Source organism: Schistocerca americana, chromosome 6 (assembly GCF_021461395.2).
Source record: "Schistocerca americana isolate TAMUIC-IGC-003095 chromosome 6, iqSchAmer2.1, whole genome shotgun sequence".
NCBI lineage: Eukaryota > Metazoa > Arthropoda > Insecta > Orthoptera > Acrididae > Schistocerca > Schistocerca americana.
The window spans coordinates 579,170,028-579,187,561 of NC_060124.1; the positions used below are offsets into that span (position 1 = coordinate 579,170,028).

Here is a 17,534-nt window from a genome sequence, read left to right on the forward strand (position 1 = left end):
AGAAAGCTTTTTTAATTAAAAGAGGTTTGGTAGTATGAAATATTGATAGAAAACTGAGGAAGTTTCTGAAGCTCTACCTCGCCTCCCACTGGCCTGATTTGTGGCCGTCTTCACAACTGGAATTCTCCACTAACGCTCTCCTACTGTCTACGCTTTGCAGAAGAAACTCTCCCTTGTGAATGTACCAGTGCTGAGAATTCGTGAAGTAGCACACAGATAGTGGCAGGATTGAAGTTAAGATGAAGACTCGTGCGTTGTACCATCCCCTCCCCTCACCGTTCTCTCTCTCTCTCTCTCTCTCTCTCTCTCTCTCTCTCTCTCTCTCTTCTCTCTCTCTCTCTGTGTGTGTGTGTGTGTGTGTGTGTGTGTGTGTAGACAACGAAGCATTACCCGTCGCTTGTGGGTGTTACTTACTTTACAGTACGAGGGCCGGCACTCCTCGGGGGACCTCGGTGACTTCAAACAGCGTCAGCGGGACTCGCAGCCAGTATCAGCACCGGTGCTGGGAATCGAGGACACAGAGGAGATGGACGTGGACAACGACGACGAGGAGAACTCCGTGGACCTGTCGTCGGAGCAGGCGGACGAGCCGAGCAGCGGCGCTGGAGGCGGCGGCGGAGGCGGCGGGCTGGCCAACAGGCAGGGCTCGCTGGAGCTGGACGAGTCGCTGGGCATCCTGACGCCCGACCAGATGAAGGAGCCGTTCTCGCTGCTGGGCGACAGCGCCGCCACCTTCCTCTGCGGCGGCACGCCCGCGCCGTGGGCCGGCGGCGAGAACTCGGCGCTGCGCATGGACGCGCTGTGCCGCGAGGTCGTCTACGTGGACCAGTTCTCCTTCCCCGAGTACGACTCCATCATGGACACGGTGGAGGAGGGCGGCCGGGCGGCCCGGGCGGCGGCGTCGCCGCTGCCGCCGGCGTCGCCCTGCTCGGGGGCGGCGTCCGCCTCGGCGGCCGGCGACGGCGACGCCACGGAGCACACGCTGTCGCCCGAGGAGCTGCCGGTGGACACGCCGGTGCGGGAGGAGGCCGCGCTGCTCGACGACGACGACACCAAGACCGAGGACGCGTCCGACGCCACCACGCAGCTCACAGGTGGGCGTTCCTCTGGCAGCGTTCCTTTAACACACAGCCGGCACAGTTGCAGAAATACAGGTCTTGTGAAACACAGCCGGCTCCTTCTTCCCACCGAGGAATCAGTCCTGCCAAGTTCATCCCATATTTCTAGATCTGTAAAACGCTTCCGACAAGCGTATTCACTGTGGAACTGCATTACCCGTTAACACTGTCGGAAAGGTCACAGTCCGTAGTCATTAACGCCAAGTCACCGACTGAAACACTAGTGGATATCTACAGTTCCCGAAGGAAGTGTTACAGGCATTCTGGTGTTCCTAATCTAACGCTGTCAAAAATATTTTCACATGTTTTTGGGGCAGCTTGCTAACACCAAATCAAGAAATATAGTTCATATGTTCAAAAATCTTTCGTTTCCGTCTTATTAATTAAAGTCTATAGAGTACGTTATTGAAGCTCACCAATACATCAACTCATAATAAAGACTCGAAACTGTACAGTCTTGATCTGTAAGGAAGCAAGGGAGTCGATGTTGTTATTGGTGGCCGGTATCCTCTTTCTACAACACAAATGCACACGTGGATTGATACGGTTCTTTATTTTCATGAACATTTACTTACCTGGAATAGAGTCCATGTGTTGTGGTACAAGTTCTTCTCTGATAGTCCTCTAGAAGACGATAACAGGCCTCTTGCTATTACAAACTTTAGTCTCGCTATAGCCACTAAGCTGGTCGCTATCTACTTTCGTAACCTGCGACGTGAACCTGGACCGCTCTGCGAACCGACTGACTCACCAAACTCGATGAGTGAGTCAGTCCATTCTCAGAGAGGGCCAGGTTCACGTCGCAGGTTACGAAAGTAGATAGCGACCAGCTTAGTGGCTATAGCGACACTAAAGTTTGTAATAGCAAGGGGACTGATATCGTCTTCTAGAGGACTATCAGGAAGAGCTTGTACCACAACACATGGACGCTTTTGCAGTTAAGTAAATGTTTCCAGTACACGTAAATAAAGAACCGTATTAATCCACGTGTTCATTTGTGTTGTACAAAGTGGGTACCATCAACCCCTAACAACATCCTCTTCCTTGCTTCCTGTACTAGAGTCCCTCGGTGTGGAGTCTGTACAACCCCAAATCCAGGGTTTTAACCGCCTGCCACCCTGGTTGCTGAAGAGGCCCGGAGTGATTTTAGATTTATTGCAGTACAAGAAAGATTGCACTCCTGCCACCGTTTTTAATGCAGCATTTTCTGCCATTTTATCTGAGCACCACGACTATGTAGCTGTTTTTACGGATGGGTCGAAACAAGGGGATTCTGTTGGTTGCTCAGTTGTTTTTCCATATCGTGTCCTCAAGGTCCGACTGCCTCAGACTTTTACTGTCTTTGATGCAGAATTGTTTGCGATCTTGCGGGCACTGGAGCACATGAGACATTTTTCCTGTCCTAAATTTCTTATCTGTTCCGATTCACTCAGTGCCCTTCACTCATTGCAACGTTTGTATCCGGCAGACAAAATTGTCCAGACCATCCAGGATGCCCTCCTCCGACTACAGCGACTGGGGAAGGTTGTAGCTTTCTGCTGGGTTCCGGGGCATGTTGGCATTGCTGGGAATGAAAGGGCAGATCTCGCAGCCAAGGAGGCGTGTCTCGCCCCACAAGTATCTCAGTGTGCTATCCCCTTGCACGCACTCACCTCGCTGTTGGGCTCACGGGTCATGCATCGGTGGGAGGATGAGTGGCTGGAAGTGACTGACAATACGCTCCGTATAGTCAAGCCCACAACGCGTGTGTGGTGTACTTCCTTTCAGCCCCATCGACGGGACAAGGTTCTCCTCACTCGGCTTCGAATAGGCCACAGCCCTAAGACACATGGCTTCCTTCTCCGGCGAGAGGACCCACCAATGTGTGGTGCTTGCGGAGTCCAGGTCACTGTGCGCCACGTTTTATTGGATTGCGTTTTATTTTCTGACCAGCGGGTCGCGGCTGACTTGCCAGCGGACCTGCCATCTCTTTTAGGCAACACTCGGACGAATGTTTTTAAAGTTTTAAAGTTCTGTGCCCTGTCAAATGTTTTTACAAAGATTTTAGGGAGAGGATTTTAATTTGCTCACTGTGTGACAAGCTTTCCCATATTTTATGTAAGTGGCCAGCCAATAACAATTTCCTGTGACATTCTTGTTGCTATGTTTCCCCTTTCCTTAGGTTTTACTTTCTTATGTAGCATTTTCCTTCTTTTCCTGCTTTGTTTGAGTGTGTGCTTTAGTTTTCTTAGGTCTGTCCACATTCGTTCCTTTTAATGTGTGTCAGGGCGCTGATGACCTCGATGTTGAGCGCCCAAAAGCCCCAACACTCCACCACCACCACCATTGCGCTACAAGGCTCTACAGTGGCGACGAGGCCACTACAGAAACGTCCTCCTCTTTCTTCTAAATACGCATGCATTCGTCGAAATGTGGAATGTCGCACCCTGATGGGTTTCCAGTGGTTTCCCAGGTCGCCATGAGAATTTCTGCGCCCAGATGGTATGCTGCATAGACCAATAAGGTGCCCCAGAGATAATAATACAGATGACTGAGGTCTGAGGGATGTGGAGTCTATGCAACTGGTCCTCCTCTAGCTATCCATCTCCCATCGTAGGAACCAACCAGTGCTTCTCGAACACAGAGACTGAAATCCACTGGAGCACCATCACGCATAGACCTCGTCTTTCCTCTCATTTCCAGGGACGCATCTTCTAGTATGTCTTGAAGGGTGTTCTGAATAGACCCTGCAGAGAGCACCTGTACGACCCTACGAGGCACGCACTGATCCTGCAGCCACTATGAATAAAGACAGAAAGGAATGAAAGACATTAGTTGCCTTGCGTATCGATTTATATCAATAGGGCAATTTCAAAATATGCGCCATACCGGGATTCGAAATGGGGTCTTTCTCACTAGTCATCTAGCCATCTAGAAAAAGCAAGGAATCAAATCTCGCCTTTGCATTCTGATGTGTTTTAGAGCAAAATACAACACGCCATTCTAAAAACATTGCGACAGCCCATTATCTCCTCACGAACGTAACTCGGGTAACGTAAGTCTCCTTACGACAGCGGTACTTGGGCGAGGTACAGATTACTTGCAAAGATCAGGTCAAGGGCTGGAAGCTGCCTTATAGCAGAATCGTAGAGATATGATAGCTAATTTAGGTTTCCAGATTTTTTCGTGAAGAAACAAGTACAGTTCTGTTGTTTCCTGAAAGCTGCATACGCATAGAATTAAACTGCTCTTCAGCTGCCATTAACATATGTAATCTAGACGTAGAAGTGATTTATGGTTGCAGAAATCCTGTCACACACATCTTTTTGCTACCTCTTCTTTGTAATAATAAACTTGAGATGGTAGTGGGACAAATAATGCAAATTAGACACTTGTCCCGATTGGTAGTACGTAAAGTGTGCTTTAATGAAAATACGTCGAATGTGTGCTTCAAACTTCCACCGCTGTAAACAAACTGGACGCAATGCCGCACATACTCCTAAAGTATTATGTTAAATTCAAAACAGGTAGCAGTTGATTTTTACGCTGAAAATCCGGGCAGCGCTGCTTAGGGTCGCAGACAGCGTGAGGCCGGTAGTGTGTGCTATGAGGGAACGTGCCCCTGAGCTGTGCTGCACGCAGTGGGCTCAACAAAAGGCGCGTCTGCGGGCGGGTGTGACGTTTCAGTGAGACGCATTCGCTGGTGCAAGTATTGCTCATTCAGTGAATCCCGATCTAAGGATGGACGGCTTCATTTCTCCTGTTCACCACAACAACGTGACACCTCGCTCCGATCTGTCCTGGAGGCCGTGTCGTGACGAGTAGTACCGAGCACACTGGATGCACGCCAATTCGTGGGGCAACCTCCCGTGCTGACATGCCGAGGCACCCTGACACCCTAGACATTGAGCAGAGACCACACTGCCCCATTCACGACTGGGTACGAAACTCACGCTACGGAACTACACACGTGTTTGTACGTAGCGATGTACACGGCTATCATGAAGCGTTCAGTAGTTTTTAAACCTCCATGTTTTTCAAAGTATTACTTGTACAAATTCGGCTGATGCGTGAATAGAACCGTAAACTCAAAAAGTTCGCGTTTTGCACTCTGCAAAAGTTCTATGAGCGCCCCGATTGTCGTGCGTCACACATCCAAGCGGTAGAATAGTTCGTTCCATAGTGTCAGTGGTCAGCACAGCAGAGTTGTCCCACCGTTCTTGGTAGTGGGGGTATATAAATACGGTCCTTGATGAGCCCCCAGAGGAAGAAGTAGAGGCATTACGTGAGGCGGCCCACGGGGACCAAGGGAACGTGGCCACGTCGGCACCATTACATCCAACGCGGCGACGAGGAAGTTCGTCGTTTAGGTAGCGACCAATATCGGGGCTCCAATGAGGGAGTGCCTTGTTGTTGTTGTTGTTGTTGTTGTTGTTGGAAGACGAAATTCTCGGGATCAAACAGTCAGTTGTGGAAACTATCACAACTGCAGCATATCGAGGTAAGGGGCACCCGTCAGTCTTCTCACAGAAGAGAAACCCCACATACAGCTTCGGCTCTGACACTGCACGGAAAACAATCTTCGGCCAAGCACCAAAATTTAATGACGATTTTCAGTGCCCGACCTAACGCATTGCGGCGATTAACCTTTCCGGATAACGTGAAAGTTGCTTCGTCGCTGAATATGCTTGGAGACGAAATGTTTATCCTAAATTGCTCCGTGCGATAATTTTTTGCGTACGAAGCTTAAACTTTCCCTTACACCCTTCACACGGTTGCGTCTGGTGCATCTGGCCCACCGCCGCTTTCGTATTTGCAGGCACAGCCGGCGTCCCTAAATTATCGATGCCAACGCACAATGCTCAGTGTACAAGGCGGTTCTTTTCCACTCCTGAATCCTCGCGCACTATTGTAGCAGATAAACATTTTTGTGTCTCCGTGATTGTCGTCAAATATGGGGTGTCTGGGAAGCATTCTTACTCGCATCGCTAGACAACATTCAAACAAATCATATTAATGAGTTTTACTCCAAAATGAAATGAGATAATCCTTAACTTTGACAATCACACAGAAGTGCCGCAAGCAAAGGGCGTCAGTGTATACAACTCCAAGTCGGTGCTATATAGAGATTACACGCGAAGTAACTAGAACTGACGCTTTTATTCATGTCGCTAGTCTTGAAGCTGCTGTTCAGCTGGGTTGCGACCAGTCGGGCGCGGCGCTTACGTCCTCTTCGCATAGGGGTCGCTGCTGTCGCGTTATCCTCCTGGAAAGGGGTCGGTCAGCGTGCGATTGGCTGACGTCTTCTCACAACCCTCTCTTCTCTGTCGTTAGCGACGGGCGTGACGGCCCTTCAGCTTACGCCGTAACAAACATCTCGGATATTGCAACACGCAGAAACTCTTTTTTTTTTTTAAAAAAAAAGTCATAAGGGTGGTCAAAGACTGTCGAGCAGTTCAGTTGCGAGTACAAATGTGTGATGATACGTAGTGGAGCGACCATATTATACGGTCAGCTGTGCGTACAGCAAACGGCAGCGTGTGACACAGACCGCTGTGATATTCCTGACTGAATTGTAATGGATAACACAAAAACAAGCTGAGGCAAAGCTAAGCTGCGACAATGGTGCGGTTCAGTAACGGCTTGTTGTTGTCGTCGTGTCCCCCGGCAGCGTCTTCGTCGGCGGAGCCGTCGTCGCGGTCGTCTGTGGCGGTGCCGCCCCCGCCGGCCGCCGCCCCCCAGCAGGGCCTCGCCGCCCCCGCGCCCGGCGCCGCGCACGCCGCGCACTGCTTCATCACGTCCGTCACCTCCATCACGAGCCTCGACACCGGCTACCAGGTACTGTGCGCCGCGGCCGCAGCCCTGCTCTGCTCTCAGCTGAGGGAGCTCCCATTTTTTTCTGAGTGAGCTGCCCTTTAGTTGACTACTAGTGGTTAGTCCTTCCCTGTGCCAGCTCCCTTGGCTCAGAGTACCGCGTGCACCCACCGTCCTAAATTATTTGCTGGAAGTACTCCAGTCGGCCCCCCGTTACAGTATTTACCCTTCTCATTTCCCTCTGGTACCCTGATGTCTTACCACGCGTCCTACGGTCCTGCCCCTTCTTATCAGTGTTTTCCATGTGTTAACTCCTTCGCCGACAATGTGGAGAAACTTCTCATTCCTTACCAGTTTATTTAATTAATTTTCAACATCCATCTATAACGCCACGTGTCAAATGCTTTACGTCCCTTCTGTTCCGCTTTTCCTACAGTCGATTATCCACTACCGTACTGTGCTGTGTCCCAAACGACCATCCTCAAAAATTCCTTCCTCAAATGGAGGCCAATATTTGATAATATTAGACTTCTTTTCGCCAGGAATGTCCTCTTTGCCTGTACTAGTCTGCTTTTTAAGTCCTTGCTTGGTGCTTATGGTTTTTTTTTCTTTTTGTTTCCTAGCCAGCAGAATTCCTTCACTTGCTCTACTTTTCACTCCCCAATTATGTTCTTAATTGTATCACTAAACTGATTTCAGGTAGACCTCATTACTTTCGTCTTTGTTCGGTTTAATTTCAATCCGTATTCTGTGCTCACTGGACTACTGATTCGCTTCAGTATGTCTATAATTAGCTATTGTCTTTCACACTGAATGTCAATGTCATCAGTGTGTATTATTAACGATAATGTTTCACCTTGAATTTAATTGTATTACTGTATCTGTAGACTGGATTTTCATATTTTACTATCCTTCTGATTGATTTTTATGAAATGTTACTTCCACTGCGGGACAAAAATGCAACACTCGAAGGACAAGTTCATTTCATTGACAAGTGAGGCGACAGGTAGTTAATCATTGATAAAAGACTAAAGCCAAATGAAACACATTTCACGGTAAAGGATACCCAAACGGTCGCATGACCGTGTAGACACCGCCCTCTTCCCACACTGCTCTCTCTCCGGCGTAACGCAGGCGTGGCGAATTATATCCTGCAGTACATCGTCTGAAGTATATTGCGTCTTACGTTGCAGCCCTTCAGTGGTTCTTCCAGGTCCTGCAGCAGGGACTAGTTACCCCTCGATCATCTGGCATACTTGCCGATATGGCGAGAGGTCTGGTGCACTTGCCGGCCAGAGCAGTTCTACATCATGAAGAGCGCGAAGCTGCGCACGAGTCGTATGTGGAGCTGCTTTGTGCTGCCAGAAACGCGCGTCGGCTTCCAATGGAAGAAATGGCAACAGTACGGGGATAACAGCCTGAGCAGTGTAGCGACGATTGCTTGCTTCGTCCTGTGGAAGCACCAAACGTGACTACGTTAAAGGTGACGGCTGTCCACAGCGTGGAGGCTGGGATGGGACCTGTGTGTTGTTTGCGAATGCACAGTGCAACAGGCAGCTCACCAGGTCTGCGCCGACCGCGTTTACGTACATCACTCGCACACTGAGAGAACCTACTCTGCGGTAGCCTGGCTAAAGCCGCTCGTCATCTGAATCCTGCTGTGACCAGACGGTTCCCAGTGGTCCCTGGTGACGCAGCAGGTGCATCGTCCCCGGATCGCGTCTTGTCGCTTACTGCTGCTCCCAGAGTCTATCCTGACGTGAATCTGTACTTCGCGAACGTCCAGAAGGAGTGCTATAGGTGAGGGAATGTTCCTCAGACCACTGCTGAAAGAAACGTTGCATTGTGCCTTATACACTACAGGCCATTAAAATTGCTACACGAAGAAGAAATGCAGATGATAAACGGGTATTCATTGGACAAATGTATTATACTAGAACTGACATGTGATTACATTTTCACGCAATTTGGGTGCAGAGACACTGAGAAATCAGTACCCAGAACAACCACCTCTGGCCGTAATAACGGCCTTGATACACCTGGGCATTGAGTCAAACAGAGCTTGGATGGCGTGTCCAGGTACAGCTGCCCATGCAGATTCAACACGATAGCACAGTTCATCAAGAGTAGTGACTGGCGTATTGTGACGAGCCAGTTGCTCGGCCACCATTGACCAGATGTTTTCAATTGGTGAACGAGATGGAGAATGTGCTGGCCAGGGCAGCAGTCGAACATTTTTTGTATCCAGAAAGGCCCGTACAGGACCTGCAACATGAGGTCGTGCATTCTCCTGCTGAAATGTGGGGTTTCTCAGGGATCGAATGAAGAGTAGAGCCACGGGTCGTAACACATCTGAAATGTAACCAATGGCACCCCATACCAACACGCCTGGTGATACGCCAGTATGGCGATGACGAATACACGCTTCCCAATGTGCGTTCACCGCGATGTAGCCAAACACGGATGCGACCGTCATGATGCTGTAAACAGAACCTGGATTCATCCGAAGAAATGACGTTTTGCCATTCGTGCACCCAGGTTCGTCGTTGAGTACACCATCGCAGGCGCTCCTGTCTGTGATGTAGCGTCAAGGGTAGCCACAGCCATGGTCTCCGAGCTGATAGTCCATGCTGCTGCAAACTTCGTCGAACTGTTGGTGCAGATGGTTGTTGTCTTGCAAACGTCCCCATCTGTTGATTCAGGGATCGAGACGTGGCTGCACGAATACGCCCATGCGGATAAGATGCCTGTCAACTCGACTTCTAGTGATACGAGGCCGTTGGGATCCAGCACGGCGTTCCATATTACCCTCCTGAATCCACCGGTTCCATGTTCTGCTAACAGTCATTGGATCTCGACCAATGCGAGTAGTAATGTCGCGATACGATAAACCGCAATCGCGATAGGCTACAATCCGACCTTTATCAAAGTCGGAAACGTGATGGTACGCATTTATCCTCCTTACACGAGGCATCACAACGACGTTTCACCAGGCAACGCCGGTCAACTGCTGTCTATGTATGAGAAATCGGTTGGAAACTTTCCTCTTGTCAGCACGTTGTAGGTGTCGCCACCGGCGCCAACCTTGTGTGAATGCTCTGAAAAGGTAATCATTTTCATATCACAGCATCTTCCTGTCGGTTAAATTTCGCGTCGGTAGCACGTCATCTTCGTGGTGTAGCAATTTTAATGGCCAGCTGTGTATGTGCAGCAACCCTTCGATACGCTCGCCCTGCTTGCTGCGGAGTCAAAATGCGGTCCCCGTGAAATGACGGAAGCTGTTCGACAGGAGAACGGGCTCGTCGGTGCAGCATAGTTGAACGCTAGAACGAACGTAGCAAACAGTGTTCACCTCTAAACCAACACAGTTACTGTCTGGAGAGTCAAGACAGAGGGCGCGCAGACAAGCCTCCTGAGATCCATCTCATCGCTGAGTCGCTAACACTAAAACCTCGTAGCATGCACTGCTGTCACTGAATAGAGTCTTTGTAGGTGTTGCACTTTCTTTCCAACAGTGTATATAGTAGGTCGCTAATTGCATCGTAATATGTTAGTCCATCTCGAGAATGCATATCAGACACAATGTAGCTTGCTGTAAACGACTTCCTTGCTACCAGATTGACTTTTTTCTCTCCCTGTGCAGGGGGACGGCGAGAGCAGCCGCCCCGCGAGCCGCGGCGCCGAGCTGTCGTCGCCCCCCGGGCCGCCGCCCAAGGCGCAGGTGGCGGGGGCGGCGGCGGCGGGCCACGGACTGGCGCTGGCGCAGCCCCAGGACCCCATGACCGACTCAGACTTCTTCACCGAGAGCGACGCCGACGGCCACGAGGAGGCCAGGGCGCCGCCCCCGGCCGCCGCCCCCGCCGCCCACGAGGAGCCGCCCTCGTCCTCCTCCAGCTCCGCCGCCACCGGCTGCGGAGACCGCCGCGCACAGGCAAGCCTTCCAGCTTCGTACCGCCTATCGAATATAGCAGCATACATAAGGGAGTCCACATCACCGAACATAGGACGTTCTTTGTCAAATTTTGCAGATAAAAACAAAACAAAAACACTACATAAAGATGACAAACGAAAACTGTAATGTGTACGACCGTTTTTCAAATATCGAGTAACATGTCTTTAAATTTGCAAAAAATAAATAAAATAACAGAAGAGCGTTCCACACGCAACGGGAGAAAAGCTCGCAAACCGTAGTAGACATCAACAGTCACAGTACCTCTAGGAAAAAGCTCTGACTTCTGCCGCTAGGGGAAAATATTTTAGTGATAATATGGAATAAAAAGTTTGAAGCCGCGGCAGATAGTTAAAACTTCACGAGCTTATAACCAAGCATTCGTTGGCTATTGCGAAGTGGTAGGACTGCCAGTGGGCTGCTGGTACGCCTTTATATACACTAGCTGCTGGCTGTGACGTCACTGGTGCTCACGCGACGCCCGCGAGAAAGACAGGCAGCGGCGCGTACGTGATGAAGGAACGCCTGAATTCACTCGCTCGCTCAGCCCAGCAGACAAACTACGTTTCTATACCTGTTAACTCGCAACTGGGCGTGTACCTACTGACGAGAATTGCATCTTCGACTGGAATCTATTATGAACTCTTCCTGATTAACAATTCTAAAACAAAATTTAAAATCAACACTCTATATAAATAGTATAACGGCCATTTAATCTCTTCTGCTTAACAGTCCTCATTTCACTGGGGCTTCATGCAACTTATCATTTTGGCATGATTTTACTTCTATTGTACTCCAGCACAGCCGTAACAAATTATAAGTAGGCCTTTGGATTAATAGCAGTAAGACTCCATAATAGCGGATTCCAATTGAAGTTTCAGTTTTCGTTTGTACGTACACACCTAGTTGCGAGCTAAGAGGTGTAGAAACGTAGATTGACTGTTGAGTTGAGCGAGCTAGCTAGCTAGCTAGCTATCTAGCTAGCTAGCTAGCTATCTATCTAGCTAGCTAGTTCAGGCCTTCCTTCGTGACGTACGCGCCGCGACCTGTCCTTCTCGTAGGTCTCCTGTACCCGCTTCGAGCTCACTACTGCTCGATCCCTCGCCGCGGTGAGCTGCAGGCCGCTGTGTGTGTGTGTTAACGGTGTTATCGGTATTTCTGTTTCGATGGCTTCCTTAATTACGCAGTCCCAGCATTCGCTAGTCCGAGCCGCGACATAAGTTTCACCAAATTTGCTCGAGTTATTGTCGTCTCAAGCACGCTCAGCTAACGCACGATAGCGTACGAGGTAAAACCTCTCGTGCACCTCCCTGCGTTGTTCTGCAGTGCGCACTATTTGCCCGACGTGAGACTGGCCACACTCACAAGGTATCTTGAAGAAGCCAGTTGCCAAGAGGCCTTCTGCATCTTTAACTGGTATCAGCAATTACTGGATTTTTGTCGGGGTCTTGAAAATCGATTTGATCTTTTGTTTCTTCAGCAGCCGGTTTCTCTTACTCGATACGGAGCCACTGAAAAGCAAGCAAGCAAGCAAGCAAGCAAGTTTTTCCTGGTCCTCGTCGATGATGTTACTGTCATTCTTTCTTGACGTAACTTCATTTAATTGGTCAACGTTGTAGTCTTTCTTCCCGAAGATCTTGCGCAGGTGGCTCAGCTCACGGTGCACGTTATCGGCTTCTGATATCGTTCCTGCACTATGCACCAATGTTTGTAACACAGTGACTTTGTGCTGGGCGGTGATGCCTGATGCCTGATAGCGTGGAAATACAGGCCGCTGTGGATAGGTTTTATGTAAATGTTGAAGCCAAGGCACGCATTTCGTTTGCTGCGGACTGGAAAGTAGGGGAACGGCAATGCATTGCCTTTTTTGCCTCCATTGTGACAAAACATTAGTCACTCTTTACAAACAGGAAAGTTGTCGCTTAGGAACGCAGTAGGTGGGGCACAATTAGCACATGGCATCACTAACTCAAGTACTTGCTGTGAGGTAGTACTTACGTGCCAGTGGATAGTACGCAGTCGGCGCAGTAAGAGTCGACGTGACAGGACGGAAAAACGTGCTGTCGTGTTTGGACGTAGCTGTGGCCATACTTTAAGCAGAGTTGTCCGATTTGTCGATGTATCAAATGGGACTATCCATTGTATCTACAATGAACGGTGCGCCATTCAGTCACGCCACCGGGGATGGGTGTCACACCTAGTCAAGCAAAATCGCACTGAAACCCGAAGGGACTCGGCGCTGCATTTTCTAAAAGAACGTTCCACGGAATGGTCGTCTGGAGTCTGCTACCTCGCAAAGGGGCCTTGCTCACAGTTGCACATAAAGCTGCACTTCTTCAGAGGGTCCAGCCGCGCACAAGCTGGTCAGTAGCCGATTGAAGGTGCGACGTATGCTCCGACGGTTGTTCGTATTTCATATCATACGAAGCTCCGAATCACCAACGGTCCAATGTAGAGCTTAACTCACAGTGTGCGGAGGGTGCAGCTCAATCTGCAGGTGCTACTGTGACTTTTTGGGGTATTTTTCGTACCATGATTTACGGCTCACTCATTCAGGTTACTGCGAACGTGAATCAGAAAGTTCAACATTCTCAGTCACCATGTGCTCTCCTTTCGTCTAGACCTTAGGGATGAGTACGCTGTGTACACTCCCGTTTCCCAACATCAGTCATGTTCACCTGGCTTCGTCCATAGTTTCCTGGTTTCACAGAAATTCGGAGACGCCATCGTACTTAGATGGGCCCGCTAAATCAACCCATCTTAACCCCACTCAGAACATGTAGCGGTCTGCTCATCAGCCAGTCGCTTCAGCTGGATTAGGCCTACGTATCCAATGTTCTCCTCGCCTTGTTATCAAGGCCAAGGGCGGTCTTACACTGTACTGCTGTGATGTCTTCCACAGGTGACTAATTTTTTCTCCTGTTTCACACAAAGTTAAGACATATCAGTTTCATCGAATTACAGGAAGCGAAGTAAATTCCTATTAAAATTTTCGAACCAAAACCACGCAATTACAAATGCTTGCAATTAATGAAAGCGTGTCGAAGTATCACAGAAGTCAGACTACCTGTAACGTACACGAAATTGTTAAAATATTTTTGTAACTATGGACCCCTACATACTTGCTATTCTTAAATGGGACTGTAATAGTAATCGAGATTAATGATTTAATTTATATCAAAATTTAGGTCGTTATATTTATTTTCAAGTGGAACAGACGCAAAACTCTAATGTCTGTTTTACCTCTACATCATGTGCAGACTGACTTTCATCTATTCGCCACACGCCCAGCTTCGAAACATCACTGGCGATGTACTATCAGGCACGTAAAGTGTCAGACCCACAGTAGTGGACTCTGGAATACTGAACCGTACAGAAAACAAGCACATCCGACCCGTCACACTATTTCCCCAGTCAGCTCCGCTGCACTGTGTCGACAACACGTACTGGTGAGCGCATTAAAATCGGTCCGTGCACGACTGCGCGCGTTACCAATGTGTTGCAAAAGCCGCGAGCGAAAATGCGGTTTTTAAAGGGGGATCATTTCTGTTGATCGCAGAGATAAAGACTGAAGTGCCTTGAACAACCCTTGGCCTAGCGATCATTTGTGTACCTGTCGAAATAATGGTGCGGCTGTCATACAAAACAGGGTCAAAATTTAATGACAGCACACACTTCCTCCAGCCTTCGCATATTGAGCAATTACGTTGGTTCCTTTGCATTAGGTGTTGTCTAGGGTGGACCTTAGGAGGATTATGAAACCATAATTTGTTCATAGGCTGTTCCCGAGAAAACTCCGAAAAACCATGATTTTCGGGTACGAAAAGTACCAGTTGTGGTGATGACCACTTACATTATTTCTATTCATGGCAGGTCGTAGACATTTTTACCATATGTTTATCAGATGATAATCTCAGGAAACTTTAAATTTTTTTTCGATACTGCTACGCGTTACCGAGAACCAGAATGTCGTTTCAACTGACGTAGTGAACATACGGCAAAGGTCCTAGGGTCATCGCGAGGGTTCTCAGGTCACCATACTATGTTTTTAGTCAGAATTTTTCAACAACAGAACTTTAATGCGTTGTCTCTGGCTAATGGGCACTTCACGCCTATACAAATATGCCCCAAGTGGTACTGCGGTGACAAAAATCAGCTAAAAAGGGTCTTAACATGCTTGAAAAGAAATTAAAATGGCTGCCAAAAATTGTGTAAAACTGGGAAGACTGCAAATTCAGTCAAGTACAGTATTTCCAACGACATTTTTACTGTCATGATACAAATCACAAGCCGGCAAATTATCCAGAAAAAAATTTAAAACAAACTAGTCTGTGTTCATTATACGTATTACACGTGCTTATCTGTTGTTTATGTGATGTCAAAGTGTATAAAACTGTCAAAACTTTACTGACCTATAGAATTCGTTTTACACAGTTAAGCAAGACACCTTGCTGTAACAGTAAAAGAAGGAAACCAGCAAAAAGATGTTCCTGTTAGACCACAAAATAGGCGAGTAGCTTCCTCTTTAAAAGACTAACATTAAAGTGGGGAACCAGCTATCTCAATGCTTATTCCGCCTTCCTCAACAAAACATTTGACTCGCGAACGTATTCGTCCTTTCTCGAGAATAGCACAGATACAGTGACGGTAGAAGAGAGAGAGAGAACAGCAATGTGAGCGAAAGAGGAAGGAGACAGATCAGTGGAGACCATACGTGAGATTGCGCGGACCGAATTTAACACGTAGGCTCATGTGATGGTACGCTTTGGATCAAAATTTTAAACACGTGGGTGTTGGGGAAAAAGTAAGTTGGCTCATTAGAATTTTTGAGCTGCGGAGGTACAGTGGAGACAATGGCAGTGGCATGTACTGTAAATCAGGGCTGCGTAAGCAGGCGAAAAGCGCAGATTTGCAAGCAGCGACTACTGAACCCCAGTCCGTCGCCACAGGGGAGACTGTAGGCAGTCGTGTGGGGACTTGGGGTAAACGAGGGGAAATGATTGGAGGAATGTAGACAACCTTTATACACGCTGTCGCATTCCAGATCAATTACTTGAAACTGCAGATTAGGACGAATTAGGTACTGGAAGCTTTTTCGTTTTCCCGTACATATGCATTACCAATCCTGATTTATTTTCCAGCGTGGCTGGCAATCCTTCTGTAGACACATAAATTAATAAATTCTGTGACAAACCTACATTTTCTACACTTTCTTCAACGCTGTCATAAATGTCACATCCAGTTCGCATGACCGTGATGTTTGATAACGACACCATGCGAAACTTGTTTCACCAGAAGTGGACATACAGGTTGAGGTGCAAGTCGTCTTTATTAAATCACCATCCGTGGAAGAACCTAAGACCTTTGATAAAAGTCGTGATTTTCCTTCCTCCTCTTTAAAGAGCTTCCTTTTAAGGTTTATAAGTTTTTGTCCGCGCTAAGATCCTTAAGATTTTTCGTTTCCCTATCTTTTGACTATGTAAGATAAGTAGTCAAGTAGAAAATTAAACTTACTTGAAGCAGTCAGCCCTACGTACGTATTGCGTACCCATCTTACTGCGTAAACAGGTAATATTCCTCGCCCTGTGGAGTGAAATGCGTAGACGTTGTCGGAGTTACAAAGTGCCCACTCGTCATTGCTGCTCTCGGACGACGCTGCTGTGAGAACGGGCCGTCCTGTCTTTCACAGTTGGCTCTTCCATGTGGTGTTGGAGCGAGGACGTGCTGCGCCCGCATTTCCCCTCTGTCCGCCCACCACGCCACAACTGCTCTGCGTGCTCACGCTCAAAAGCAGGCAGTAAATAAAGTCAATGGGAGAGAAAGAAGACAGTGGGAGAGAGAGACACACACACACACAGACACTGGCAGTGAGAGGGACACGCCGAGTATGAAGGCTCCACTAGAGAGACTGGGTCAAACGATATGACAACTTAGAATATTCTGCGTCAAAAGAGCGCGAGTATGTTCGCATCACATCATTTTTGGTCAGCAATGCAGAATGAAAATAAGCAGCTGGTTCCGCTCTTTTGTCAGAGTCTTTTAAAGAGGAGCGTATTCACCTCTCTCTCTCTCTCTCTCTCTCTCTCTCTCTCTCTCTCTCTCTCTCTCTCTCTCTCTCTGTTTTTTTTTTCTTTTTCTTTTTTTCCCCTCTCTGACAGGAGTACTTCCAGCACATTTTACAGACTACTAACTTAAAGAAGCTGTTGGTCACCATCGCAATGCAATTTAGTACAGCACGTATGGTTGAATTAGACTTAGACTCTGTGTACAGATTAATAAAGTTGTCCATTAATTTGAAACAGTAAGTTTTTGTAAGCTGTGTTGCCCCATAATAAACTGACGAGGGGCTTTCCCGAGACACCGACATGTGTGATCAAAATCAATTCAATCATTTTTATCACATTAAGATTCAGGAACTGTCTTTTTCCTTATAACCGCCTTTCTGGGGACTACGCAGGGGCTCTGCAGGAATGGACAAGGTTTCTGCAAACACTGTTCGCCTAAAAACCAGCTTCCTCTGTTCATTAATTCGATCTCAGAAGGGTACTGGATGGCGTAGCAGGGGTTGACGAGTTTCCAAACCGGAAAGCTTGCCACAAGGTCGCCTGCAGTCCAGTGCCCGACAGGTGTTGTCGCCGTTGCCAGCCTTCCACGCGAAGCACATACTGGTGCAG

The 17,534-nt window shown here is 48.3% G+C and overlaps 1 protein-coding gene across 4 annotated transcripts in view; it reads left to right on the forward strand.

The window, feature by feature from the left end:
* Positions 1 to 10,660: 10,660 nt before the first annotated feature.
* Positions 10,661 to 17,534, forward strand: part of LOC124619220 (microtubule-associated tumor suppressor candidate 2 homolog) — a 586,056-nt gene continuing 579,182 nt past the window's right edge. For all 4 annotated transcript variants that reach the window (XM_047145442.1, XM_047145444.1, XM_047145445.1 and 1 more), the window contains exon 1: positions 10,661 to 10,842. In XM_047145442.1, coding sequence (XP_047001398.1) covers positions 10,690 to 10,842 — 153 coding nt within the window. In that variant the 5' untranslated portion in view covers positions 10,661 to 10,689. The remainder of the gene's footprint in view (positions 10,843 to 17,534) is intronic.